The sequence below is a fragment of the Dothidotthia symphoricarpi genome (genome assembly GCF_010015815.1).
Source record: "Dothidotthia symphoricarpi CBS 119687 unplaced genomic scaffold P153scaffold_30, whole genome shotgun sequence".
In the NCBI taxonomy this organism is placed as follows: Eukaryota; Fungi; Ascomycota; class Dothideomycetes; order Pleosporales; family Dothidotthiaceae; genus Dothidotthia; species Dothidotthia symphoricarpi.
In genome coordinates this window covers 5,468-29,224 of record NW_022985037.1, presented here as the reverse complement: position 1 = coordinate 29,224, position 23,757 = coordinate 5,468, and the positions used below count along the sequence as shown (strand labels likewise).

Sequence of the window (23,757 nt, the reverse complement as noted above, 5' to 3'; positions counted from 1 at the left end):
GGGTTCATGTACAGGGTATGTATTGTGGAGGGGTATGCTGACATGTATGCACTGAAGACGTCTAGCAGTGTTACCGGACAAGTTTTTAACCGGGGCGGACAGTCTCGCCTCTGCACAAGATTGTTTACGTCGTTGGGGCGTGGCCTGAAAGGATTTTCATCCGAACATGTGTTTGCACATGGCTCGATCTGGACCCCAAGTTGGAAGTGGATGCATGCGTAGCGGCTATAGGGGCGAGACTTTGGAGGTTGGCGAAGAACCGGGTTTCAGAGAAGATTGTTTACAAAATATGCTAATGTAAGTATGTATCTTACAAGCGTAGTACTCGATTTTATGACCCTGTTTCGTAATACTAAAGTACTTTACACGCTAAGTCCGAACTCAGGTTGGACTAATGGAAGACAAAAGCAGGACAAATTAGAGGTGAGCCCGGATCTCCTTGCGTTCTCCAGTCGTACAAGCAACGTCACCCTGGACATCCAGATACGCCTCAACCAAGCACATATCTCCCTTTCCATGAATGGTTTTGATCTTAAAATATGTTAGCAAGTTGTTTTCGCGAGCGGAAATTCGGAACCATGAACAAACCTTGAAGCGCGGATCTGCTTCTACGAGCAGCCGTTCAAATTCTTTCTCGGTCCTCTGTTTTGCGCCTAGTACAAGCATCATCATGATGTCTACCTGGCGCATTCGATTTTCATGGTACTTGGAGCTCGTCCCAAGCGCCGGTAGCACAGCGTCGTTGATCAAGAGCGGGGTCCCTGGGCTGCTCTTCTCCAGACCAGGGACCAGGGCTTTGAAGATGCGAATACAGTCCTTATCACTCCAGTTGTGTGTGATATATCGCAGAAGATAGGCTCCTGCTCCGGAAACCGGTTGTGGCGTGAAGAAGTCGTGCGGCATGAATGTTACTCTGCCGTTCATGTCCGCGAAGTCGTTTTGTGAGGCCGACGCAAGCATGGACAAAGAATCTTGTACAACAAACTCAAGCTTGGGAAAGGCCTGTGGACTATTTTAGTATGCGGTTATACGAAGGCGTCGAGTGTTACTGACTCGAGCGAGCGCGACGCTCATGTGACCACTACCTCCCCCAACATCGACTACCTTCCCTCCACCCAATTTATCCCACGGATAGCTATCTTTCAGGTTTTCGAAGTGTCTTTCCACTGCCAAATGTAAGTATTGTATTTTCATGACAGGTTGGGTAGATATTACACCTCGACACTCCCGCCATTGCACTTGCGAATCGATTTGATCGTATTGGATCTTGCTTATAAAAGTCGAAGAGAGTTGTGCCATGTCGAGTCACGAATGCATTTTTGGAACCGTTTATTTCCGAAGGCGACTGCTTGATACTTGCGGAAGTTTCAGAAGCAGCAGCAAAGAATTCGTCCAATCTTGAAAAAAATATCAGTATCAAAGTGAACGTAACAATCACGATGGTAATATAGGAAAGAGTACTCACTGGTAATGCATCACATCTCTCCACTGCTTATCCTTCAGGTATAGCACGCTTCTCGCAGTGTGCTGGAAGACATCTTTGTCCACCTCCTCGAACACTCTGTCGGTTGCCAACATTCGCATGAATCGCCCCACACGGTCTTCATCCACCCCAGACTTTTCGGCAATCTCTTTGACATGGGCCACTCCATCTTCAGGCACCGCTTCGAAGAAGTTGAACTCACATGCCACTTGCCATGCAGCTAAGTCATACAAGTAACAGACGAATGTCCTTGCATCGTTCCTAGGCCCATTTACGAGGCGTAGCAGATCCTTTGCGGAATCATTGAGGCGTGCGCGGAGGCTAATGTGTTCAGGGGTCTCGGGGATGGGCTCGGAAGTTGTTTTGAACGAAGGCTCTGATACGTTGGCTGCAGTCAAATCATTGACTATCAAAGTCGTCAACTGCTGAACCTCTTGGGCTAGTCTCAAAAGGTTGGACGTCTGTTCAGTACTCATGGCGTAAGGACTATGTGTGTAACAGTGTAACGGTGTTCGGGAAACGGAACAAACGAAGACCAACCCTGAACATAAGCTGATCCAAACAAATGATTAATCTTAGCTGATGACTTGATTTGGTTAGTAGAATTTTCTCAAGCACGGTAGAATGCCCATTCTGTCGAAAGCCGTGCATGAAGATTGGATGACAACACCCACTCGACACGGTCTTCATGCAGGTCGATGCAGGTCGATGCACGTTCGCCTCAGGAGCCGAGCCGGACGGATTAGAAATCGCAAAGCGAACCTAAAGCCAATGGCACCTCAACCTTGAGCTTTTTGTGTGCCTCGTTTGGCTCAAAAATGTCCCCTAACATTACTGAATCATGGACATATCGTTACAAGCGGGGCAGGTGTGGTTGACAGCGGATACTTCCTTGCTACAACGTGGTTTGACGGCATGCGGGATACAAACTTGCTGTGTTGATGTTGACACTGACACGGTGGTGTGCAGGCATTTACCTATTTACAACTAGATTGCACGGGTAAGCTAGTCTTACTATTGTTCTCGATTGCCGTTGAGGCGCCTCCCGCGCGCTAGTTGCGTCTTACATATACGTGCTTTCGCCAGTAGTAATCCAACCGACCTTTGGATTCTGCATCCTCTTCGTGGCTGATGAACCGAATGGTCAACATCTCCCCACTCCGATCAGGCAACCAGCTCACGAGAAACCGTCAGTCATGCTAGCGTTGGAACAGCAAGCAAGGTGGCTGGAGTTGAACGACGGGTACGAGCTGTCAAGTGACGAACTCAGAGCAATGCGGACTGGACGCGATATCACCGATGAAGAGCAGGATGGAAGTCGTCGTTATCACGCGACGTGAATATGGAATGATGAGTTGGGAATTCTTCCTCACGCGCACCTTTCTCGGCAAAGTCTCGGCCAGCGCGGCAAACTCTTGGTCGCGTCTCTCCAACCACTGGAGTAACGTTGTATCCCCAAGGTAGTCGTCTCGCATCTACACTGCAGTCCAGTTCACCGCTCGTTACGTTCCTATTGTCTCCAGACTGGCGCCAGTCGAACCGGGCACCCGAGCAGCGGCTATCCACTATCAAGCCAGGCCTGGACTTGTCCAAATGTAGAAAATGCTGCTCGACAGCCGCTTTCTCTCAACAAACAAGTCGATTCATTCACATGCCTCTACGGCCGCATGGAACCTCGTAATGAGCGAGAATTCGAGAAGATCGCATGATCCATCCCTTGAACAAGGTGGTACGTCGCTTGGGCGAGTATTCGACCTCTACCGGCTCGCAAGCGACGGCCAAGTTCTTGAACTTTTTCGACGACACTGGAAGGGGCTGAGTAGAAGATTGGCCAAGCAATTTGGGAGGATATGATGCGAGAATAGTCTGGAGAGGGTTGCCATCACATGAAGCAGAAGGAAACCCTTCGTGTATGTCGGTGACGCGAAACAACGCGTGCGCACAGGTCTCTAAAACCTCGACGGAGTTAAGACGCGGGGCTATCATCGACGTCACTTGCCCCTCATACCTCACACCTCACCAACATCAATTTGTCCCAGTGAGAAAAAAGCAATTGAACACACACCTCAAATCCAAGATCACAATTCCCATCAAAACCCGTGCAAAACCACCCCCAAAATGTCCGTCTTCCGCCCCAACGCAACAGCCCTGATAACAGGCGGCGCATCAGGCATCGGCTACGCAGTCGCCCAACTATGCCTCAAGCACGAGATGAAAGTCACAATCGTAGACTTCAACGCCGAAACGCTCGATCTCGCAAGCAAAAACCTCGGCAAACAAGTGCAGTGCATACAAGCCGACGTAGGCAAGCGCGAGGACTGGGCAGACATCAAACAGAAAGCTGGGAATGTGGATTTCCTCATGCTGAATGCTGGCGTTGCGAAGAAAGGCACTTGGGGGGATGATGAGTACTTTGACGCTGTAAGACTTGCTTTTACTTTCGCTCTTGCATCACTTTACTACCACGCTACCATCACCCTTCGTTGACCACACACAACAACCCCAGCTAACCCCCCACCACAGATCCTCCAAACCAACCTCCACGGCGTAACCCACGGCCTAAACACCTACATCCCCGCCCTCCAATCCCGCTCCACCCCCTCCGCAGTAGTAATAACAGGCAGCAAGCAAGGCATCACAAACCCCCCCGGAAACCCCGCCTACAACGCCAGCAAAGCAGCCGTAAAAGCCCTCGCCGAGCACCTCGCCTACGACCTGCGCGACACAAACACATCAGTCCACCTCCTAGTCCCGGGGTGGACGTTCACTGGCTTGGTACTGCTCCCCCCTCCCCACAGTGAAATTAGCGGGGCTGATACTGCCTAGTCTGGAAATATACCCGGCGCCGAGCAGAAATCGAAACCAAACGGCGCGTGGTCGCCCGCGCAAGTCGCGGAGTATATGTATGCTAAGATGCAGGACGGGAAGTTTTACATCATTTGTCCTGATAATGATGTTGATGAGACGACGGATAAGAAGCGCATGTTGTGGACGACGGGCGATATTGTTCATGAGCGCCCGCCGTTGACGAGGTGGAGGGATGAGTTTAGGGAGGAGGCGGAGGCGTGGATGGCGGGGTGTAGGGTGTGAGTATTTGTGATGTGTATTAGGAATTATGATGGTGGTCTACTTTCTACTGCGTACTTTCTACTTTCTACTCTTGTGAGGGGTGGGGAGGTGTAAGGGCCCCGTCTATATGTTGTGCTGGGGAGGGGTATCTTCATTCTGCCAACTCTTACTTGCTTACTTACTTCCATGCCCTCTAGCCCGTCTTGCCGATATCGCCAGAAGTGCCCAACTGCTCCTGCGCCGTCTCGAATCTCTCCACGTGAGGCCGCTCGACCTTCTCCACACCCGCACCCGCATCTGCATCCTGCGTAGCCCCTTCATCCCCCCCTGCACTCTTCACCAGCGGCGAAACAGCCACATAAGCACCAAGCTGCCTCTCCACCTCCCCCACCGGCGTAGCAATACTAAGACTCTGCAGCGTCGCCGTACTAGCATTAACATGCTTCCCCTCCGCACCCCCGACCTTGAGACTAAACGGATACGCAATCCCCCCCTTCGTAGGCCGCGTGCTCAGCGTATCCGTCGCTGGGATGAGGGTAGCGGGGGATAGCGGGTCTTCGGAGACGACGATGCCGGGAGCCGAGATGCTGGGTTCGTTTACGGGTGGACCTGCGGGCCCGGACTGGGCTGGTGGGAGACTGCTCAGATCGAAGGCTGAGGTCCCGACTTGTCCTCTATCAGTGACTTTTGTGTGGCGGGAGCGCGAGCGGAGACGCGCTGTTGCGCTTAGAGCTGCGAGACCGATACGGCCGCGCGCGGGTTTGGTGTCTGGGGTTCCGTCGACGGGGGGTTCGTCTGGTTTTGACGACGGTGTAGTCGCGGCATTTTGGTCTGAGACTTGGTCTGCTTGGTCGGCCTGATCTGCTTTCTCTTCGCGCACGATCTGGGTGGCTGTTAGAACATCCGGGAAAACGGGATACAGGTACGTACCGTTGCCTGATCGTGCTTGCTGCCCCACAAACTCCACATAGACATACCCCACGACTTCTTCTTCGCCTTCTCAGCCTTCATGCCCTTTGCCCTGCGTCCGGCCAGAGCGGTAGGCGGTGGCGTCTCGCCGTCGAAGCGCTCAAATCCTTTCTCCATCTCCTTCATCCTCTGCTTTTGGATCTTGATCTTCTGCTTTGCGAATTTGTTGTTCCACTCGCGTGATGCTTTCATGTACTTGTTCACTGGTCCGGACTTGGGCACGCCGATGTCGGCGATGGGCATGTTGAGAGCTACGAGCTCTTCTTTCGGGGCAAGGGGGTAGATGCGGCCGTGGCGATCGATGCGTTGGCGGATCATGTAGTGCTCGAAAGCCGGGAGGGAGTCGCCTGCTCTGCCGACTGTAGCTCTCATGGCTGCTTTCTGCTCCGCTTCGACGGCGTCCACTTGTACGCCATCTCCCAGCTCCTGTGGTGCGGTCTCACCGCGAGACGATTGTGGGGCAACTTTGTCGGAATCAGAGGAGGTAGCGGAGTCAGTACTGACGAACGAAATATCGTCGTCGTCAAGAATATCAATAGAGGTATCCTGCGCTCGAGCGAGCGCCCAGGCACCAAACTGAGCAATGCTGCGATACATGTGTTTCGCAGGCCGGGTGAAGCTGAGTGTGGGGCACACATGGCACAAGTCATCCCAGACCTGTAGTTGGACATTTGTCGGCTTGTACTTGGCAGCCTCAGCTTGGATGTGTTCAGCAGTTTGGTTATTCGAGGGAGGTGGCAGGTACGCCATAGGGTTGGCGGCCTTGTGAGCGACGTAAATCTGCTCGTCTTTGAGCAGTTCTCCGCCGCCCGTCGTGATGAGTAGAGGTGGTAGGCCACCAAGACTGGGCTGCAGAGCGGGCGATACCAGTGGATGCGTCATGAGGTGATTGGCGGCGTACAACTGGATTTGATCCTTCAATTCAACCTGCACACCATCGAGCTCGACGGTGAGTGATCCCCCAAGACCTACACTGTATTTGCCGTCTTGGGAAACCCACGTGTCCGGGTCTGCCTTAACCTCTGGCGTGGCCAAGGTACCGTTGGGTTGGTCAGTAGCAGTGACGGAAAACCCTTGGACGCGTTCCGCCTTAGCTTCTTTCTCTACGTCATGCTCCTTTTCACTGTCTTTGAGTGTTGATGTGCTGGGCGAATCGATGTCTTTTGGCGGTGTCTGGAGCGAGGAGGGTCGTTCGAGTTCGCGCAGGTCGTCAGCGTTGGGAGGTGCTGGAGTATTGTTAGTCGTTGTTTGGACATGGAGTCATGCAACTTACGCCAGGCCATGCTCGGCTTGTGCACGAAGCCATGCTGTTTCAGTCAGCTATTGTTCTATCCAATAGACGGTTACTATAAGGTTGCGATAGACGTACAGGTGGGATGTAGTCCTGCTTGCCATCGCCGCCCAGACTGGGGAAGCTGTGTGTGAGGTCGACCCAGGGGCTGATTAGGATGGCACCCGCAGGCAGGGGAATGCCTTGGTCTCGCAATGTGACCAGCAAGCTCAGCACCATGCCCCCGCCTGCCGAGTCGCCAGCCATAATGATGGTCGAGGGATCATGCTTCTCCTCAAGGAGGTAGAGATAGGCGGCCAGACCTAGGACAATCAGCACCTCCTATCCAAAGTCCTGCCATGGTGTCGACTTACAGTCCATGAGGCCGCACGGAAACGGGAACTGGGGAGCCAGCCGATAACGAGGCGCTAGTACGCGCGCCTTGAGCTTGCGCGCATGCCTCTGCATCTGGTAGCGGTGCTCGTCGACGCTGCCGAAGTAGTATGCGCCGCCATGGACGTACAGCATGATGCGCTGGCCCTTGTCGATGTTGAGTTGTCTGCGCGCATCGTAGTCCTTGCGCATTTCAATCCACTCAGCCTTGAGCGTTGTGTTCTCCCTCCTCCACTGCCACCACGTACTCCCGCCGACGGCTGCGATGCCCCCGGGGCCCAACTGCGCGCTTATGTGTTCAGCTGAGCGCTGCAGCAGCCCGCTCCCCATCTCCACCTCCCTGACGTGCACCCAGTGCGGCACAGGCACCCATTGCGAGGTAAAAGCTTGCAGCTCGTCGACGGTGTGGCACGAGGCGTAGTGCAGGAAACGGCGGATCAGCTCGAGGCCCTCGTGGTAGGAAATGTGCGCCGTCGGCTTCTGGCGCAACGGACTCCGCTTCAGGTAGTGCGAGATGTACGTCTCGATGACGGTGGGCGCCACGGCCGCGCTGACCGACAGCGTGTTGACTGGCATCGTGGGCTAGGAATGTTGCGCGCGCATGCTCGACGCGTCCAAGGGGAAGGAAAGGGAACGCAGGGGGCTTGGACGGGAGAGAAAGTATGGAGAAGCCCTTGCTGCAGGGTCTGACACGGACCGTCCCTGAACTATTGCGTAGCGCGTATCCCAATTCTCCGTCTGAAACAATGCCTTGTCATAAGGCATTGCCTTATCATAAACATCACCTGGACCGACATGGGATGGAATGTGCATACACAACTTGTCGACTGATTGAATTGTTCACCGTGCAGTGCATATATCGACTGAAATCGAAGGAGTAATTCAACCTGCATATCACAGCATATGAATTTGGCCATTGATATGTTACTTTGGCATTCTTCGTGGAGTGGGGTGTATATGCATCTGAGCATTCATTATGCGCAAATCTTTACGTGTGACAACGAGACAGCCTCTCATCGTGCATCTCACACCTCATCTCCATACTTCACTTCTACAGCACTAACTGATGCTGCCCAATTCCGCATTGAACCCCAACCCACCCCCCTGAAATCTTGCAGCCCATCCCACACTTGCCCACCTACTGCAACAGCTTGCGCGTAGCACTCTCCATCCACAGCTTCGTATACCAGCGATGCGCAAACTGAAAGTTCCACGGCAACGGCTCCGTATCCTTCCCCTCAGGCGTCGTATTCACAAACACGCTCTTCAGATGAAAAGTCGCCAACTGCGCCTCATCATCCTTGGTAACCTCCATACTAAACAGCCCATCCCCAGGCCGCCGATCCTGCTTAAGCGGCGAGTCACCGCACCTCACAACAACCTACACATACCATTAGCCCCCAACACCCTCACACCACACGACAAAGAACAAAACCAACCTTCTCATCCGTATGCTCCAACACCTCAAAATGATCCGTCACCACCGTCCCCACCTTGTAGTCCGACTTCTCCAGTTCCTTAACATCCCAAAGCTGCCCCCCCCTCCCCTCCAAAGCGCGATACTTCCTCTCCAAATACCGCCTCTGCACGCGATACGCAACCCCACTCCAAACCCCCCTACAAAAATCCGTCGTCAACGCCCCCTGATCAACGCTAATCCGCTCGCCCTTCCCCCTCACCCAGTACTTCTGCGGTAACTTCGCATACGGCACCGTCTTGACCGCGTGGTCGATGCACGCAGGTGGATTGTTGCTAGGGTTGTGCTTGCGCGCTATGTCGGTTGCGAGGTCGGGGGATGAGGTGTCGTAGGGAATGAATTTCGTGTTGCGCGTGTAGAAGCTGGATACGCTGTAGCCGAGGAGGAGGTTTGCGCCCAGTGCGCCCGTGAGCCCGAGGGCGACGCCGAGGACGCGCTTTCCGCCTGATATGCGCTTTATTTGCGGTGGGGGGCTGATGGTGTTCATGGTGCGCAATGGGTGGTGTGGTGCAAGGTGGGCTGGTTTGGAGGGAATAGTGGGAAGTTGTGTGCCTCGGGCCGTTGCTGCATTGGGAGCTGTGGCCGATGGGGTCGGCGTTTGGAATTGGTCGCCGACATCATATCAAAATATGGATGTACAGATTCAATAATCAATTGATGAAGCTTGTTTGCAACTGATGTATCGCAAAGTTCAACATCTATCAAGTTTATCCATAACAAACTCATCACTAACTCCTGAACAGCATCAACCCCGCCTCCTCAGCATCCGGCTCATCCTCCCTCTCGCTCTCCACCTCATCATGCTCGCCCAGCCCCAGTCTCTGCCCAAACAAACTGCTAAACAAGTCATCGCGCTGCCGCTCACCCCACTCCCCTCTATCCTCAGGCGCCATGAAGTTCTGCAACTTCTCCTGCACCGTGTACCGCAGCCTCCTCCCTTTGCTCGCCTTGGTGTCAACGACCTTCCTGGTCTTCGCCTCCCTTGCTACCTGCCACGGCGCCTGGACAACAAACTCAGCCGTTCCATTGGCATTCAGGTCTGCTGAACGCTGCTCGAGAAGCTCCTTGAGAAGCAAGCCGTAGAAGTCGGCATCGTCGTAGATGGCTGATTGGGGCTGGGCGTCCTTGAATGCAGACTGGAGGGGTGCGCAAGACCGGGGGGTTTGCGTGCGGATTACAAGGTGAGATGAGTGCAATTGAGAGTCCAACACCTCGGTAAGCGTTTGTTGTGCAGACGCGTTGAGGCGGTTCTTGTTCTGCGCAACAGTCGTAGCCTTTGTTTTGCTGGACCAGCGCTCGAGGACTGCTTTGCGATATGGGAGGGCAGATGACTCCGTGCTGCGCATAGACTCCCATATTTCGGAAGATGGTGTGTTAGACTCGAAGACTGTCCTCTTGCGCTTGTGGCCTGTACGCGCCTCTTGCAGCGACATGCGGAGGTCGGTGAGGTTGTTGAGTAGTGTCAGAGCGGCAGCTTCAGCGGCTTCGATGGACGGCTCTGGTGCCGCCTCTTGCGCGTGCGTATCGGCAGCCATGGAGTTTGTCGAGATCAAAGCCTTTTGCAGGCGAATACGAGTATTGAGCAGCGTGTCGAATGTCTTTCGCTGCGTCTTCACAGCCTGTCCCTTGGCGACATCGGACTGTGCACCAGCGGCAAGTGTAGATGCGACAGACTTTTCCGCCTTGAATAAATCGCGTATCGCCGAGGCCCCGCCCTTCTTCTCATTTGAATCCTCGTCGTCATCATCATCGTCGTCGTCGGAGCCCTCATCGTCGTCCTCAGAATCGTCGTCACCTTCGCTGTCCAGCTCATCATCGTCGCTCATGTCCTCATCAGAATCAGCATCAAGCTCTTCGTCTCCCTCCTCATCCTCCTCGCTGTCCCCACTGCTTCCCTCATCGAACCCTTTCGCGAAAGGATCATCACTGTCGCTGTCCTCGAGCTCCTCTCTCCGCACACCACGACTCGTGTACTGCGGTCCAAGCGGCACCACCTCCTTCTTCCTCAACTTGCTCTTGCCCACATCGACGTAGTGCTCGCGACCCGCATTCACATCTTCAGCGTCTGAGAGCTCGGCGTCGGAGTGCTCATCCGAGCTCGAACTCGGCGCGGGATCGAGAAGAGATTCGGGGTCCAGGTCTTATATTCTGTTAGATGGTTGTTATACTTAGGGAGAACGCCAAAAGTACCTCTGGTCTTTGATTTCTTCATTTCGGAGACGTGCAATGCGGTAGTGCGGTTTGCGACAGTTTGGGAGACACGAAAAGTTGGCGCGAAAAAGATTCAAAGCTGTCGGCGGATTGAAACGCCGACTTCCGCACGTCACCTCCGACGAACTCCGCAACTCACCATCTTGAGTGCAACGCGATGCTGAAACCACGACTCTTTTCTACGCTGCGGTGTTTGCAACATGAAAATCCTTTGGTGAGTTTGATCGTTTTGAATCAAGACGCAGAATCTGACAGACCGATCAAGGGTCTCCCGCGCAGCGGTGCGCCTCCCCAAATGCCGCGCATGCAGCGGGGACTGCCACAGAAGAGACGCATAAAGGATGTCAAGAAGATAATCGCTGTGTCGTCAGCAAAGGGTGGCGTGGGGAAGAGTACAATTGCTGGTACGCCTTTCTGGGTTGCATGCTCCTCATGATCAAAGCCAACAGATTGTCATGGCAGTGAACCTCGCCCTCAGCTTTGCCCGTCGCGGCTACAAAGCAGGCGTCCTCGACACCGACATCTTCGGCCCGTCCATACCAACACTGTTGAATCTCTCCGGTGAACCACGACTATCTGCCAGTCAGTCCGTGTCTCTCTCCGCCTCAACCACTATCCTCTGACGGCATGAAGATAATCAGCTGCTTCCTCTCTCAAACTACGGTCTCAAGTCCATGTCGATGGGCTACCTGATCCCCGAATCTTCACCCGTCGCGTGGCGCGGCCTGATGGTCATGAAAGCCCTACAACAGCTGCTCCACGAAGTAGACTGGGGCGGTCTCGACGTACTGGTTCTGGACATGCCGCCTGGCACCGGCGATGTACAGCTCACCATCACCCAGCAGCTGATTCTCGACGGCGCAATCATCGTGTCCACACCGCAGGATCTGTCGCTCAAGGACGCCGTGAAAGGCGTCGAATTGTTCAAGAAAGTGGACGTGAACCTGCTAGGCTTGGTGTGCAACATGGCGGGCTTCAAATGCCCGGGTTGCGGAGGTGTACATGAAGTGTTTGGAAATATGGACAAGATCAGGGCCATGTGTGGGAAATATGACTTGGACATGTTGGGTGAAATACCACTGCATCCAAGCATATCTCACGACGCTGATCGAGGGAAGCCGACTGTTGTTGCAGAACCCGAAGGCGATCGCGCGATGTTGTTCAGTAAGATCGCGCAGACTGTCGAAGAAATGATTGGATTGCAGAAGTAGGTTGTAGGTGCTTGCCAGCGGAGGAGCGTATGTTGTGCACAATATATTCAAGCTCTTGCAACGTGAACAGTTTGCACCCGTAAGTGAGATGAACCTGTTGATTGTTGCTGGGCGCATCAATACTACCATCTGAGGCGTCCCACCTAGTCTATAAAGTAGTTGTCGAGGGAATCCAAGGAACACTGAGGCATGGGCGCCGCTCTAAGCTATGAAAATGTATTTGAACAGATCCAATATCATTAGTAGCTTAACCTAAGCTTTCATTGATAACATCCTCAGACTTGGGTAGTTGCACGCGGCCTGAAACTTATGTTCTTTCTTCTGCCTACTTGTACCCCAACTCCAACATCCTCTTTTTCCAAAAGCTTAGCCTTGCACTGTCGCACACCTCTCCACCCCCTTGGCTAACCCAAAGATCTCCTGGATGCTTTGTTTCCGTCCCATCCTTGCATAACTTTTCAATCTCATCTCCCGCAATCCGGAACCACTCCGCAGCGGCAGGTACATGCAGATGAACATTCTTTCCCACTCGTGTCTCGGGCGAGTTTTCTAGCGCCATCTTGAAGGTCGTGCAGGCTAGTCTGACTTTGTTTGCGAGAACTGGTATTTCTTGGGCACTAGCACTCGTAGCAAGGAGGGCGAGGTAAGTGTTGAAATTCCTCCATAATGTCTTTGCAGTCTCATAGTTGGCCGGAGAACGGATGTCGTGAAGGTATAACTCAGGCCCTGTGGCGACGTGTAAGAAGACGCACGATATTAAACACATTGATGATCTCTTACCTTGTAAGCGCTCCGTTATCTCCATACTGAAATTCGGCAAGTCCCTCCATAATTTCTTCCCTCCGTCTCCCATCGCGAGTAGTTCGCCAGGTTCTATCCGCACCGACGCACCCGCGTAGCCTACGTGATCGACGACCACCGCTTCTTGACTCTCGTTGAAAGCGTTGGGAAGGCTCGCCAGTTCTACGATGTAATCCACAAGTGCTCTCAGGGCGTCCTCATCCGCGATCCTCACAGCCGCGCCGAGATATATTCCGATAAGGTCCCAATAAGCATCCGGATGAGAGGCGACAAGAGATGCTGTTTTGGTGGCTGAATCCTTTGACGAGGCTTTGTGTGACATCAAATCCTCGAGTATGTGGAAGATCTGCAGTGGATGTTCCTTCAGAGGCTCTGTGATGTCCTGTCCAAAGAGGCTGCGTAACCAACCCTGGCCTTGGGAGCGTGCCCAATTACTGGTCATCTTTGCTCAGAGCTATAATCGGATCCTTTTCCAGTTACGAAGTTGTGGGTTGTTGGAGGTAAGTATGTTCTCAGTAGAGGGGAAGGCTGAGAAGGATCATCAAATCTCAGGCGACTATGGCCTTATATCTGAGATCGTAGATCTATGCACAATTGTGACTCATCCAGCTACGTCATCTTAGTATCAATACGACACAAGCAGATCTCAGCCTGGAGCATAGTATCCGTAATTACGTCATGTTGCTGGGACTCAACTTTTGTATAGGCAAATAGTTTCAGGTGGGTTGTGCAACTTGGTGTGTCTTCATTTCAGTCATGGACCGGGCACGACTCAAAACTGACACCGGCTCTCGAGTGGCTCAATCTCGCCAGTCTTCATCTCAGAACAGGTGATTGTGTTGTGGAGACGTTGAACTCTCTATGAAGCTCGACGCTGCTTTCGGCGTAAATCGCACAGATAAAATCTTTTGGACTGTTGAACAAGACTTCCAGTCTCTTTCAAAAGCTCTGACTGTATTGAGCCAGTCCAAGAATCGTTATCAACTTATGTACAGATGCGCTACGCACTTAACAAACGGTCCAAAGCGTTGAATCTCGATGTTGTAGAGTTGTTTCATTTGAAGAGGGTTACAAACATAACAGGAGTGGGTGAGATCACTTCGTTTAAGAGTCGCCTCATTCAAACATCAGCGTACGGGGTTGTTACTGAACACCATCATTAAACATAGACTATCCTCCGATACATATGTATGCTTTTTGAAGCCCACTAAATGCCGCAGAACTTGAAGTTGCCCCCGGTTTGGCCTCGATGACTGATAATGCCGCACTTCACACGTACACGGTTCGGAAATCGTGCGATGACTACCCGTTCCTGGCCAGCTTGCATTCCAGCAACAAATGTAGTGGTATCTGTAACGAAAACTGGGTACTCCCGGTAGTCTATGAGACCTGCACCTGTGCAAGCAGACGTTGTGATAAGGCCTTGCGAGTCGCCATAATAATGAGGATCTACGATTGAGAGTTGTCAATACTTTCGTCGGGTACATCACCACCAAGATACGAACATACATTCAGCTGATATGAACTGTTAGCGAAATTCATTCTGTGACACATGGGCTCTAGTAACTTACTTCCCGCGGCTCCTGCAGCTTTCACGGTAGTACCCGCATCGAGATGGGCAATTGCATCGTTGTAGCTAGAGAGATGTGTTAATGACTCAAGCTCGCTAACCTTGATGTAAACGTTCAGACTGACCCCTTCTCCTGAGCAGCCGTAGTGAATCGATATGATTCTGTTACTCAAGTATCAGCAATTATAAGTCAACACCGAAAAAAGCAAGGACCTACCTCCGCAGTCGATGACAGCTCTTTTATCAAGCGTGGCGAATTCATCCGCTTGGTTGGCTATAGGGCTCGCGTTGATTGAAGTCGTGGCAAAAGCCAATGCAATCGCGTACAATGAGTTGACAAAATGCATCACTGCGTTAAATGAGAATTTCAAAGATTAAGACAATGTTGCTGTGGATGAGTTCAATGCAAGTACGTGAACAGCAGTATCATGGCATAATATCTTATAGTTCACTCTTTGGCAATTTACAAGTCATACGACCTTGAGTATCTATCCATCCCCTCGCCGGATTCATCGATGAAAAATGGCGATCGCATGGGAAAGTAAGGCGTACTTGGTACGATTGTTTTGATCCGTCTGGTGCTTGTGTAATCCGCTAAGGCCACCCACCCCAATAGATTATTGTGGATATCACTATATGCGATCAGCATTTGTCGTAGTTGCTAGTCTCGTCATGCAGAGATTTCTCAAAAGTCACCTGTCGAAAGCTGCAAATATTATACCAAAAGGCAGAGGTAGAGGTTATTCCAGGATAGTCTTTGTTGAATGTCATGTCTGAGTGTTCACTTTTGTTGAGAAGTAAGTCGCATATGTAGGTCCCACCTGAAGGTGAAATGTCGGCGTGTGAAAGGCGATTTATTGTGCCTTCTCACATTAGGATGACTGCAATTACGCTGCACGTTGCTCTTACGTTAGGGAAATAGGATTTATGATTGACCACCAGATTTCACGTGTATCTAGCAGAAGTTCTGCACGGTACTGCAAGTCTAACAGAAGACAGCACAGAATAAGTGCTTCTTCACATGAAAAAGACTATCTTTTTCGAAAGGAAGCTTAGGTATTCTCTGAGTGAGGATCTCACGCTTGTTCGGGGTGGATACTCACACCCTACTCACGTGCATAAGTGGATAGGCTCTTTGACCTTGGCAGCCCCATGTGCTACGGGAACAAATGCAGGCGGCAGGCGGCAACTTGGCCCACAGAACGTTGATCATTGCAACCCCGCACTATGTAGGGTTCCAATACCGGACGTATCTTGGCAAAACATTGGGCGCCTCAGAGTCGCTAAACTGTTGAATCAAGCAAAAATCTTTTTCCCGTCGTTTATATCAGACCATGTAATCAATTTGTTTGCGTCGCTCGCCAAGATCATGAAGAGGTGAATGGGAAATAATAAGCCACGATGATATAGTGAAAACAGAATACTGAAGAAGCTCGATCAAAATTGTAGCCTTTTCTGCGTACTTCTTGAATTTCAAGCGCGGCACCCTAGCACCAACATGAACAACATCTTCGGAACCGTGAGTTGATGGTACTCTACATGCTGACACGAGCTTTTTCCGTCCTCAGCATCCCGATATATAGTGGGTACCCACCCCACAGAAATTGCCAAGGGCTCTGCGTTGGCGGTTTCCGTGGGGTGAGCAGGCTGAGGTTCTATGTAGGCATCGCAACCTACATATTTGATCTTCGTAAAAAGTTTTAACGCGACCTGATCTGGAGGGTTTTCAAGGCATACGAAGGGTTTGTTCGCCTGCGGACCATTTGTTGAGGCAGATCACTGTCTATCGTAATTCCATAAACGTATAGACTGACAGTATATGACGAGCTAAAGACAGGTGAGCACTAGTATAGTTTATACATGTTTTGACTGTAACTTTCTGTTTGTGTCTCCACTATGTGTTTTGGTAAACAAAGCTTAATCATACATTTCTGGTAGTACAGAAAAAATGGATACTAGAGCCAAACAACGGTGGATGTGATTTTTCAAAGAAGGTCATAGGTCTCTTGAAAGTGAGTCATCCATGAAGATACAGTCATTTCTGTCATGTCTGCCAGCAGTATCGCATCTCACACGAGGGAGTGAAGCTGTATATCTTAAGATAGTTTTTTGACGTCGAAATCCCTTTTTCTCGCAGAGATGATACGCAAAAAGCGTAGTATGAGTAAATAAGTTGACTATATCATGCTACGTCAGAGTCTTACAACTGTAGTGCATTTCTACTGATGCTAGGTACCAGAACAATGGAACATTGGGCCTGAATTCGAGAAGCGAGATGCAAGTCTGCAGGTATACGAACTGAAGTTGCCTGATATCATGCGAGCCTGGTAGTTTCGCCGACGTCGGGTCGATATCAACGAGGCAACAGACTTCATTTGCCGCCTATTCGGTCATGATTGGAGGCAGCATTATCAGATGCTGATACATTTATTCACAGTGATGTATGTGTCTCGGAGGTCTCTTCTCGCGAACAGGGCTACAATGACTAACTAAGAACGATGCATAATGGGGCAACGATAAACCTTGTAGTTCCAGAAGACCCCATGACGTTATTTTGTAATCATTTTCAGGTGGTCTCGTTTGCTATAAAGTCTTCGTAGAGAACGTATTCTATGACATCGGTCAAAACTATCTTGTTTACTACATTAAATCCCTGGCACGGCTGTGAATCGAAATCTCAGTTCGCAAAACTCCATCGATCAATTCCTTCCAGTATCACCAGTGACCATGAAGTTATCCACTACTATCTTCATGCTCGCGTCAACTTTGTCCCTTGTCTCAGCAGTGCCTGCTCGACCTCGAGTATCCGTAAACAAGGTACATTTCTACCTATAACGATCATATTCGTTGATTCTAATCTCAGAGCAGAACGACATATTTTTACGTGCAGCTTCTTGTCTTGACCTCGGATGCGACTTCGACACCGACTGCTACGGGTGGAGATGTGGTGATTGTAGCAGCAGTTTCAAATGCGGATGCCCACCTGAGGCAGTAAGCTTAGTTCCACTCGATAAATATTTTCTATGCTAACTTGCTGCTCAAGGGGGGAGGTACTTGTTAGGGGAGGACATCAATAAGTTGTGGCAGCCCTTGTAATGTGTTCTCAATGTTCACTTGTTTCTGTCAAGACGGGGCATCAGCACGCACTGTCTCCTTCAAAGTCATGGCTACATTTAAACTCAACCTGTAGATAGGATCTCTCCAGAATTGTAGATTATAAGGTCTTTTTAAGAGTCTGAAGTCACTTGCACAACAGGGGCTACAGATACTACTAATGACCGATTATTTATTGCGAAGTCAAGATGGACTGTTCACGGTCTTTCGGCTTTCATATGCCATTGACATTAGATTTTAGTTTTAAAGTTGTACACTAAGATGACGTCTTTTGAGTACAGGACATTAAAATGCTCAAAGTGAGATTTCCAAAAGAAATGCAAGCGCTGCGCTTGCAAATCTGTTTAGGAACGTGCGCCAAGGCGTGATTTGATAAATCATATGTTAGGAACGTCGCAAGTCAATCCACCTGCCTGCTTTGTCACTTGATATAGAGAAACTGGTAATGTTTCCAGGCAGACCTAGTAATCCTGGCGTCATTCTGGTGGTGGTGCTGAGGACAAAGGGAATCGCTCCACATACGTGTGCTACTAAGGGTCTCAGCCTTGCATTGCCATGCCCACACAGGGCCATCAAGACTTCGTCATCTATTGAAAACCGTGGTTACAGGTTGTTGAGACTGGTTTCGTTCTTGAAACGTATCATTGGAACTTAGCAGCGCCTGTCGACGATCATCCTAATCCATCAATATCTTTCGTCGCTACCCTGATCTCGTCCAACACACTCACGAAGCAAGTAACGGTTCGGGCACTGTGATGACTTCGAAGCACCCACGCGAGGTGACTGAAGAGCTAGCCCGGCGCGAGGGGACCTTTACCGATGAATTTATGCGAAAAGCAGAAGAAGAGGCAGAAAATGGGCGGAAGGGAATGCTGCAAGCAACCGAATCTGGCGAGGAAATTCGTGAAGACCTGAGAGAAGCAGTAGAAATGTAAGATGTCTGCCGTAGTTCCTTACCATAAATCGAAGTCATACTTGCGTAGTATATCGACCGACTTGGTCACGATCCGTGCACGGCTTTTGGTGGATACTATCTTAATTGCCGACGATAACGAGTACGCCGAGGGTAAAACATCAACAATCTTCGTCGCCGACGTCTCCCAGATATGTCAGTATTGAATGCAACGAGAAGGGTTTCTCCAGAACGAATATTGAGGCGATATGTCGGAGAGGCCAGAGCACTAAAGCACCTGGCCAAGGATACACCGGCGAAAAGGGCATCGGCTTCAAGTCGATTTTCAAGTTCGCCAACAGGACACACATACGCTCTGGTCCTTATTACCTTGAGTTGGATCATAGGAGGGACCTTAGTATGTTTACACCTCAGTGGGACGAAGACTTCTTTGAGAAGCACGAGAAAAAGTATCAGACCACTATCATCCTGGAACGCATCTGCAATGAGTCGAAAGATTCTTCAAGTGCGTTTAAAATCGATGTTGACGCAGTTGATCCTGTCCTTATCCTGTTTCTTCGGCGCATAGTACGGTTACATCTTACACTCTACAAGTCTCGCACAGATCACAAGCCGGTCATCTCAAAACGCTTCCGGCATGTTGACTGGACGCCTGATTCGGGCATCGAATCGCTCAAAGACGAAGATACCAACAGGATGCGTAGATTTTACTAACATAGTTTCACCACATTTCTCGACAGGACAGAAATCCGGCGACAAGGGATGACGAAACCCAACATTGTGCTAACCTTTTCAGTGGTGAGAAATTCGTCAGGTACCTATAGGCCTGAGAAACGCAAGCGAAATCTTACCTTTGCGTACCTGCCTCTTGGGGATTTTGGCTTCAAGGTGCGGTATTCGATATCTCGATCATCACTGCTAACGTTTCGCATAGTTTGTTATTGAGAGGGTATTCTCACCACGTCCTATCGGCAATCAGTTGACGAAGACAATGACTGGAACAGGAACATAGCAAATGCAATTCTCTACGCCTTTGTACAGGCCATCAACAACTTCAACGAAGGAAGCTCTGAATTCAACGACCTATAGTGGTCTGAGCGCATACTGGTGTTGTATAACGAAGAGTATACTTAAGCGACTCAGAAATTCATCCATCATCAAGTGCCGAACCGGCGATGTCTGGCAGCCAGAGCATCTCATGCTCTTGGACTGGGCGCATGATCATGAAGGCCAACCGTTGCTTGGTGAGTTGAGCAACTACGTCTGCTAAGATCATCCCGACTTGGTCCACGAGGCGCTTTGATTTTTGGGCGTCGCTACTCCTGACTGGGTCTGGGTGTGTGACAAGCTTCAAGAGTTGCACGATGAGAGCTTGCTTCACACTACGAAGCGGACTAAGAGGTGGTACTCAGATCTTGCTGAGGTGACAGCAGGTGTCCCCGCGACCTGGAAAAATTCCTCTGATCCCTCTGGCCGATGGCACGTGGCGGTGTCCCCTTTCTCAGGATGACCCGATCCATCCTTCGGTGAATTTGGGACCATCATTCCACCTGGACTACCATTATCTTTGTAAATGCGCGAAAAGACGAAAACATTTTCGACTTCTTCGAGTGAAAGACTATGACGTCTCTGATGTCATCGAGCGGGTTTTCCATTACTATCTCAAATTGAGCTCGACAGAGCCTGATAATCTTATCGCTTAGCTCATGCATCTCTACAAAATGGTAGCCCACCTGCAGCCAGGCGAATTGAATGGTGTAAACTTTGTGTGTTCAATCTCTAGCAAGCACTTGCAAATGGGTGGCACGACATATGCTGATGTATCTGTTGGTCTGAACTCCGATCGCTACAAGGCCAATAGCTGGCAAAAGTACCAGCAGTACTTTGACCTTATGCAGCGTAAGATGACGCAATACTTTATCGTTGCAGAGAACACATACAATATGGATGAAAAAGGCCTCGCTATTGGGAAGATCTTCGAGTCAAAACGCAGTTTCTCCAAGCCCATATACAAGCAAGAGCACACTCAGTAAGCTATACAAGATGAAAATTGTAGGTAGATCACACTCCTATCGTGCATTTGTGATGATGGGAGCTGGCTGCCGCCAGGTCCCGTGTATGCGGCTGGGACTCAGAATATTCAATCAACCTGGGTAGATGATATGGCCAAGGTCAAGGTGCTGAGTTGCATGAGCAACCCAGGGCTCTTATCTTTAACCCGCTGGAACCCCTCATGGCTACTACTCTCGCGACCACTGGTTGGCTGCAGCCTCTTGTTTTACTCCGTTATGGGTGACCGCGCGGGTAGGCGTGAGGTAACTATACAGGCCTGCTCGAGTTCAAAGAAAAGCCTTGCGAGTCTCTTTCTGACAGTCAGCAATGTGATCAGCGTGGCAAGGCAGAATACGTACGCTCGAATAGCAACTCATTTATACAAGCGCCTCTTTCGCACCCTTGTAATACTTTGAACTTCAGCGCTATTAAACAAGCCTATCACAAGAGTACCTATGTCCGCTACGTTATCAGCATCACTAAAGCGAACTTAGTAGTTGCGGAGTAGTCTCGCGCGATCAGAAGCATCCAAGTAAGTCTCTGTCTGCGGTAATAACATATAGGGATTATTTCTTGTTGCGAGTGACAATATATTCATGGCTAGGTCAACTCCTGTGGTGAGGTAGCGACAGACAAATAGAACGACAAGACTCACTACAATAAGTACGATTAAAGCGAGACATAAAGCAACAACCTAACTATAATAAGCCACAATAACCTCTTTCCGCTTAGTCTTCGTCACTTCGCTTGACTATATTCTTGTCTTGAAAATGTCATTTAGTGTCGTTGAGTCGTAATAGTCATCCTATGAGCTATTTACGTTAGGTGGCATAGTAAATGTCTGGTTGTTGTCCCAAGAATAACCGGTCTCGTTGTTAATACCTGTAGTAATGGCAAAGAATCCATTTAAGCAAGCGAAGTAGGCATTAAGTATTTAGCCAAGCCTAATAGCATACTTGTCTTTAGTTATTTGAGATACGTTGGCGTAGTTTAAATTAACTAGGTTTAGGTCTAAGAGATAACAGTTAAATAACTGTAGATAGTAGAGCTTGCCATTAAATGAATTAAGCATACCCTGGAAAAGGAGATTTGGCGTTCGCCAGGATTTGTCTAGTAGTGTCCAGGCGGGTAGGAAGTGGTTTAATCTTGATCGGCGTACTCTCCTCAATGTACAAGTCAATGGAGTTGGGCATCGGACCTCAGCCTCAATGTATAACTAAGTTATGTTGCAGGTAAAAGTAAAATCCGTAGAATATAGAGGGATGTACTGGATTTGTAGCGGTCCCACTGCCTCCAGCGACACTCTGTTCCTGTAGATTTCCTGACTAGAGTTGGAAGTATTTCGTGAATATGGATTCCACATGAGCATAGAGCCAGGGCTACTCGCGTTCAAGGACAATTCAGTAAGCGCTCTATCTATAAGATATGATTCATTTACCGCCGTGGTGTTGACTGAGCATTGTAGGCTTAGCAAAGGCGATTGGACCCGCGTAACGTAGTCGATGAAGTTCGATTCGTGTATGCCGACAATAGGTATGCCAATGAGAGATGAATATGCGTCGCTATCGCCACCATTGACATCGTACCAGCCGTCATCGTCCATAAGAGCGGAACCTTCGTAATCTTCGATTCTTGGCATCTTAACATTGCCCCAGACATCGAGCGGAGAGGACTTCGTTGCTGGTGATCCCATGAGAGCTGCCACGAATACAACGCTTGAGTATGAAAGACCCTGAATAAACATATCTGCCGGGGTGTATGCGCCAAGATTACCACTGTTGACCATGTACGATAACGACTCGTGTATCTGAGCATCTTTGGTCCCGATGCTCATGACTCTGACAGAGGCTTGACCTCCAATTGGCGATAAGGACCACACAACTAGCAATGCTACACCGAGAATGCTAAGTGAGCGAAGTTGAAGCTGCGATATTACAGTGCTAGTAAGTGATGTACTACTGGCAAGTGTGTCTAATAAACCAACGCGCTCGCCTTTCTCAAGACGCCAGAGAAGAATAGCATGCGCCGCGCGGCCGATGATTGAGGCGAACAGGATAGGAAAGACAGTTGGACCCTATGTGAAGTCAGCTTTGGCCTTGGAGACTGGTCTCTAGGGTTGGTACATATTTGGTAGCTCTAAGTAGTGTCGTGGTGAGACGTGGGTACTCTGCTGTGGGAACTCGGTCGTGCAGCTTGACGACGATCGCAAATGCGAGAAAAGCAGCTGAACAAGCGAATAAAAGAACATCGAAGAGGCCATTGAGGGCTTTGACGTAGATTGGTGTGTTGATGGGCTTTGGTGAAGACGGCCAGTCCGGTAGAGTCGAAGGCTTTTCTCGATGCAACAGAAACCCGGCTGGTGGTTGATTATGACTGGTACGTTGTAGCCTGATGCCTGCTACTGTGGAGTCTGTTGGAAGCTCATCTCCTGATGTTTCATTATTGTGATCTGATAGAGACCCAGTTGTAGCGTCGCAGTGATTGTGAAGGTTCGGTTGGTGATCTGTCGACAGGGCGCTGCTGGGTGGGGACGGTTCGGGTCGCATTTCAGTCTCTCGATCTAGTAAGGTCTGTTCTTGGTGTTCCTCCTCGCTCATAGTGATACAGTAGGGATCTGACCGGTGTGTAGACATGGCTGCGAGGGCTAGATGGGATCTGCTACAGCATCACTGGGTCAGAACGAGAACTAAATACTCATGAATTAGACTCTAGTATCATGTTATAGACGCGGTGCTCAACCGTCGCACATCGCTGGCGTCCTGCTGAGCCTCGTATCGCATGAGGCATTGCAGTACTCAGGCTTGCACCACGTCAGACAACGAAACATACATGCAGCCGTGAGACAAACCAATGTATAACCCTGGGGAATAATAGGTGCCCCCATTATGGTCATCATTCAGATCTGCACTGGCGCTAACGTCACTTGCGCAGTTGTGCGGCATACTTAGCAGGCACTCTCTACACGTTGCGCAGAATCGCTATCGCGTACCGACGTGCAAGGCGTTCTTGACTTGTAAGCGTTCACCGGTGTTAACTATACTATCCTATAGTCTGCTGAAATAAACCTACAGATTTCAGCTAATAGAATTATATAGAACAGGTTTACTATAGGTAATTAGCCTCTAGTTATAGAGAGAATAAAACCTTTTTATATAAATACAGTTTCTATTCTTAATTAGAAATAGTTATAAAGTAAAATAGATAATTAAAGAAAAAAAGTAGTA

At 50.1% G+C, this 23,757-nt stretch overlaps 13 protein-coding genes across 13 annotated transcripts; 5 read left to right on the top strand and 8 right to left on the bottom strand.

Moving 5' to 3' along the window:
- Positions 1-352: 352 nt before the first annotated feature.
- On the bottom strand, positions 353-2,022 carry P153DRAFT_371579 (sterigmatocystin 8-O-methyltransferase precursor). The gene is made up of 5 exons (XM_033669291.1): positions 1,466-2,022; positions 1,216-1,397; positions 1,054-1,166; positions 589-1,002; positions 353-531 (listed from the first exon to the last, which is right to left on the bottom strand). The coding sequence occupies exons 1-5, from the start codon at positions 1,957-1,959 to the stop codon at positions 418-420; spliced, it is 1,317 nt and encodes a 438-aa protein (XP_033517910.1). The 5' UTR covers positions 1,960-2,022; the 3' UTR covers positions 353-417.
- Positions 2,023-3,601: 1,579 nt separating this feature from the next.
- On the top strand, positions 3,602-4,573 carry P153DRAFT_391454 (NAD(P)-binding protein; the record flags this gene model as incomplete). Its single annotated transcript, XM_033671069.1, has 3 exons — positions 3,602-3,904; positions 4,007-4,258; positions 4,310-4,573. The coding sequence occupies 3 exons, from the start codon at positions 3,602-3,604 to the stop codon at positions 4,571-4,573; spliced, it is 819 nt and encodes a 272-aa protein (XP_033517909.1).
- On the bottom strand, positions 4,566-7,832 carry P153DRAFT_371577 (alpha/beta-hydrolase). Its single transcript, XM_033669290.1, has 5 exons — positions 7,166-7,832; positions 6,891-7,114; positions 6,795-6,828; positions 5,483-6,747; positions 4,566-5,435 (listed from the first exon to the last, which is right to left on the bottom strand). Exons 1-5 carry the CDS (start codon positions 7,758-7,760, stop codon positions 4,746-4,748), a joined length of 2,808 nt encoding a protein of 935 aa, XP_033517908.1. The 5' UTR covers positions 7,761-7,832; the 3' UTR covers positions 4,566-4,745.
- A 300-nt stretch (positions 7,833-8,132) lies between these two features.
- P153DRAFT_371575 (uncharacterized protein) lies at positions 8,133-9,190 on the bottom strand. Its single transcript, XM_033669289.1, has 2 exons — positions 8,624-9,190; positions 8,133-8,565 (listed from the first exon to the last, which is right to left on the bottom strand). Exons 1-2 carry the CDS (start codon positions 9,146-9,148, stop codon positions 8,323-8,325), a joined length of 768 nt encoding a protein of 255 aa, XP_033517907.1. The 5' UTR covers positions 9,149-9,190; the 3' UTR covers positions 8,133-8,322.
- Positions 9,191-9,356: 166 nt separating this feature from the next.
- On the bottom strand, positions 9,357-10,906 carry P153DRAFT_328089 (TRAUB-domain-containing protein). Its single transcript, XM_033665349.1, has 2 exons — positions 10,852-10,906; positions 9,357-10,801 (listed from the first exon to the last, which is right to left on the bottom strand). Exons 1-2 carry the CDS (start codon positions 10,871-10,873, stop codon positions 9,390-9,392), a joined length of 1,434 nt encoding a protein of 477 aa, XP_033517906.1. The 5' UTR covers positions 10,874-10,906; the 3' UTR covers positions 9,357-9,389.
- Positions 10,907-11,029: 123 nt separating this feature from the next.
- On the top strand, positions 11,030-12,083 carry P153DRAFT_303663 (cytosolic Fe-S cluster assembling factor NBP35; the record flags this gene model as incomplete). The annotated part of the gene is made up of 4 exons (XM_033664535.1): positions 11,030-11,086; positions 11,138-11,276; positions 11,335-11,454; positions 11,506-12,083. 4 exons carry the CDS (start codon positions 11,030-11,032, stop codon positions 12,081-12,083), a joined length of 894 nt encoding a protein of 297 aa, XP_033517905.1.
- A 96-nt stretch (positions 12,084-12,179) lies between these two features.
- On the bottom strand, positions 12,180-13,408 carry P153DRAFT_328083 (uncharacterized protein). The gene is made up of 2 exons (XM_033665348.1): positions 12,864-13,408; positions 12,180-12,809 (listed from the first exon to the last, which is right to left on the bottom strand). Exons 1-2 carry the CDS (start codon positions 13,324-13,326, stop codon positions 12,409-12,411), a joined length of 864 nt encoding a protein of 287 aa, XP_033517904.1. The 5' UTR covers positions 13,327-13,408; the 3' UTR covers positions 12,180-12,408.
- A 519-nt stretch (positions 13,409-13,927) lies between these two features.
- Positions 13,928-14,864, bottom strand: P153DRAFT_328080 (uncharacterized protein). The gene is made up of 5 exons (XM_033665347.1): positions 14,672-14,864; positions 14,580-14,616; positions 14,456-14,520; positions 14,394-14,399; positions 13,928-14,333 (listed from the first exon to the last, which is right to left on the bottom strand). Exons 1-5 carry the CDS (start codon positions 14,799-14,801, stop codon positions 14,092-14,094), a joined length of 480 nt encoding a protein of 159 aa, XP_033517903.1. The 5' UTR covers positions 14,802-14,864; the 3' UTR covers positions 13,928-14,091.
- A 2,187-nt stretch (positions 14,865-17,051) lies between these two features.
- P153DRAFT_328079 (uncharacterized protein) lies at positions 17,052-17,517 on the top strand. Its single transcript, XM_033665346.1, has 2 exons — positions 17,052-17,271; positions 17,323-17,517. The coding sequence occupies exons 1-2, from the start codon at positions 17,182-17,184 to the stop codon at positions 17,482-17,484; spliced, it is 252 nt and encodes an 83-aa protein (XP_033517902.1). The 5' UTR covers positions 17,052-17,181; the 3' UTR covers positions 17,485-17,517.
- An 806-nt stretch (positions 17,518-18,323) lies between these two features.
- Positions 18,324-19,195, top strand: P153DRAFT_361929 (uncharacterized protein; the record flags this gene model as incomplete). Its single annotated transcript, XM_033667045.1, has 2 exons — positions 18,324-18,499; positions 18,673-19,195. The coding sequence occupies 2 exons, from the start codon at positions 18,324-18,326 to the stop codon at positions 19,193-19,195; spliced, it is 699 nt and encodes a 232-aa protein (XP_033517901.1).
- Positions 19,196-20,313: 1,118 nt separating this feature from the next.
- Positions 20,314-20,484, top strand: P153DRAFT_258285 (uncharacterized protein; the record flags this gene model as incomplete). Its single annotated transcript, XM_033662798.1, has 1 exon — positions 20,314-20,484. A coding segment is annotated over one exon (171 nt), but the record flags the coding sequence as incomplete, so codon positions are not given.
- A 539-nt stretch (positions 20,485-21,023) lies between these two features.
- P153DRAFT_303747 (uncharacterized protein) lies at positions 21,024-21,227 on the bottom strand (the record flags this gene model as incomplete). The annotated part of the gene is made up of 1 exon (XM_033664540.1): positions 21,024-21,227. A coding segment is annotated over one exon (204 nt), but the record flags the coding sequence as incomplete, so codon positions are not given.
- On the bottom strand, positions 21,030-23,003 carry P153DRAFT_413440 (uncharacterized protein; the record flags this gene model as incomplete). Its single annotated transcript, XM_033672124.1, has 4 exons — positions 21,030-21,284; positions 21,354-21,749; positions 21,972-22,607; positions 22,657-23,003. Coding segments are annotated over 3 exons (1,265 nt in total), but the record flags the coding sequence as incomplete, so codon positions are not given.
- Positions 23,004-23,757: the final 754 nt, after the last annotated feature.

What these genes read in the sequence shown, in the direction of transcription:
- P153DRAFT_328089 (XM_033665349.1), bottom strand. Translation starts at nt 10,873, where the DNA reads ATGAAGAAATCAAAGACCAGAG. An exon ending in GAAGAAATCAAAGACCAGAG is followed by an intron (nt 10,802 to 10,851) that starts GTACTTTTGGCG and finishes ACAGAATATAAG; the next exon opens with ACCTGGACCCCGAATCTCTT.
- P153DRAFT_328083 (XM_033665348.1), bottom strand. Translation starts at nt 13,326, where the DNA reads ATGACCAGTAATTGGGCACGCTCCCAAGGCCAGGGTTGGTTACGCAGC. An exon ending in GATAACGGAGCGCTTACAAG is followed by an intron (nt 12,810 to 12,863) that starts GTAAGAGATCAT and finishes ACGTCGCCACAG; the next exon opens with GGCCTGAGTTATACCTTCAC.
- P153DRAFT_371575 (XM_033669289.1), bottom strand. Translation starts at nt 9,148, where the DNA reads ATGAACACCATCAGCCCCCCACCGCAAATAAAGCGCATATCAGGCGGA. An exon ending in TGGAGCATACGGATGAGAAG is followed by an intron (nt 8,566 to 8,623) that starts GTTGGTTTTGTT and finishes TGGTATGTGTAG; the next exon opens with GTTGTTGTGAGGTGCGGTGA.
- P153DRAFT_328079 (XM_033665346.1), top strand. Translation starts at nt 17,182, where the DNA reads ATGAAGTTATCCACTACTATCTTCATGCTCGCGTCAACTTTGTCCCTT. An exon ending in CTCGAGTATCCGTAAACAAG is followed by an intron (nt 17,272 to 17,322) that starts GTACATTTCTAC and finishes ATCTCAGAGCAG; the next exon opens with AACGACATATTTTTACGTGC.
- P153DRAFT_328080 (XM_033665347.1), bottom strand. Translation starts at nt 14,801, where the DNA reads ATGCATTTTGTCAACTCATTGTACGCGATTGCATTGGCTTTTGCCACG. An exon ending in AGCTGTCATCGACTGCGGAG is followed by an intron (nt 14,617 to 14,671) that starts GTAGGTCCTTGC and finishes CTTGAGTAACAG; the next exon opens with AATCATATCGATTCACTACG. An exon ending in ACGGCTGCTCAGGAGAAGGG is followed by an intron (nt 14,521 to 14,579) that starts GTCAGTCTGAAC and finishes ACATCTCTCTAG; the next exon opens with CTACAACGATGCAATTGCCC.
- P153DRAFT_371577 (XM_033669290.1), bottom strand. Translation starts at nt 7,760, where the DNA reads ATGCCAGTCAACACGCTGTCGGTCAGCGCGGCCGTGGCGCCCACCGTC. An exon ending in CAAGCCGAGCATGGCCTGGC is followed by an intron (nt 6,748 to 6,794) that starts GTAAGTTGCATG and finishes ACAATACTCCAG; the next exon opens with CACCTCCCAACGCTGACGAC. An exon ending in GCAAGCACGATCAGGCAACG is followed by an intron (nt 5,436 to 5,482) that starts GTACGTACCTGT and finishes ACAGCCACCCAG; the next exon opens with ATCGTGCGCGAAGAGAAAGC.
- P153DRAFT_371579 (XM_033669291.1), bottom strand. Translation starts at nt 1,959, where the DNA reads ATGAGTACTGAACAGACGTCCAACCTTTTGAGACTAGCCCAAGAGGTT. An exon ending in AATGGCGGGAGTGTCGAGGT is followed by an intron (nt 1,167 to 1,215) that starts GTAATATCTACC and finishes TACATTTGGCAG; the next exon opens with TGGAAAGACACTTCGAAAAC. An exon ending in TGAGCGTCGCGCTCGCTCGA is followed by an intron (nt 1,003 to 1,053) that starts GTCAGTAACACT and finishes AATAGTCCACAG; the next exon opens with GCCTTTCCCAAGCTTGAGTT.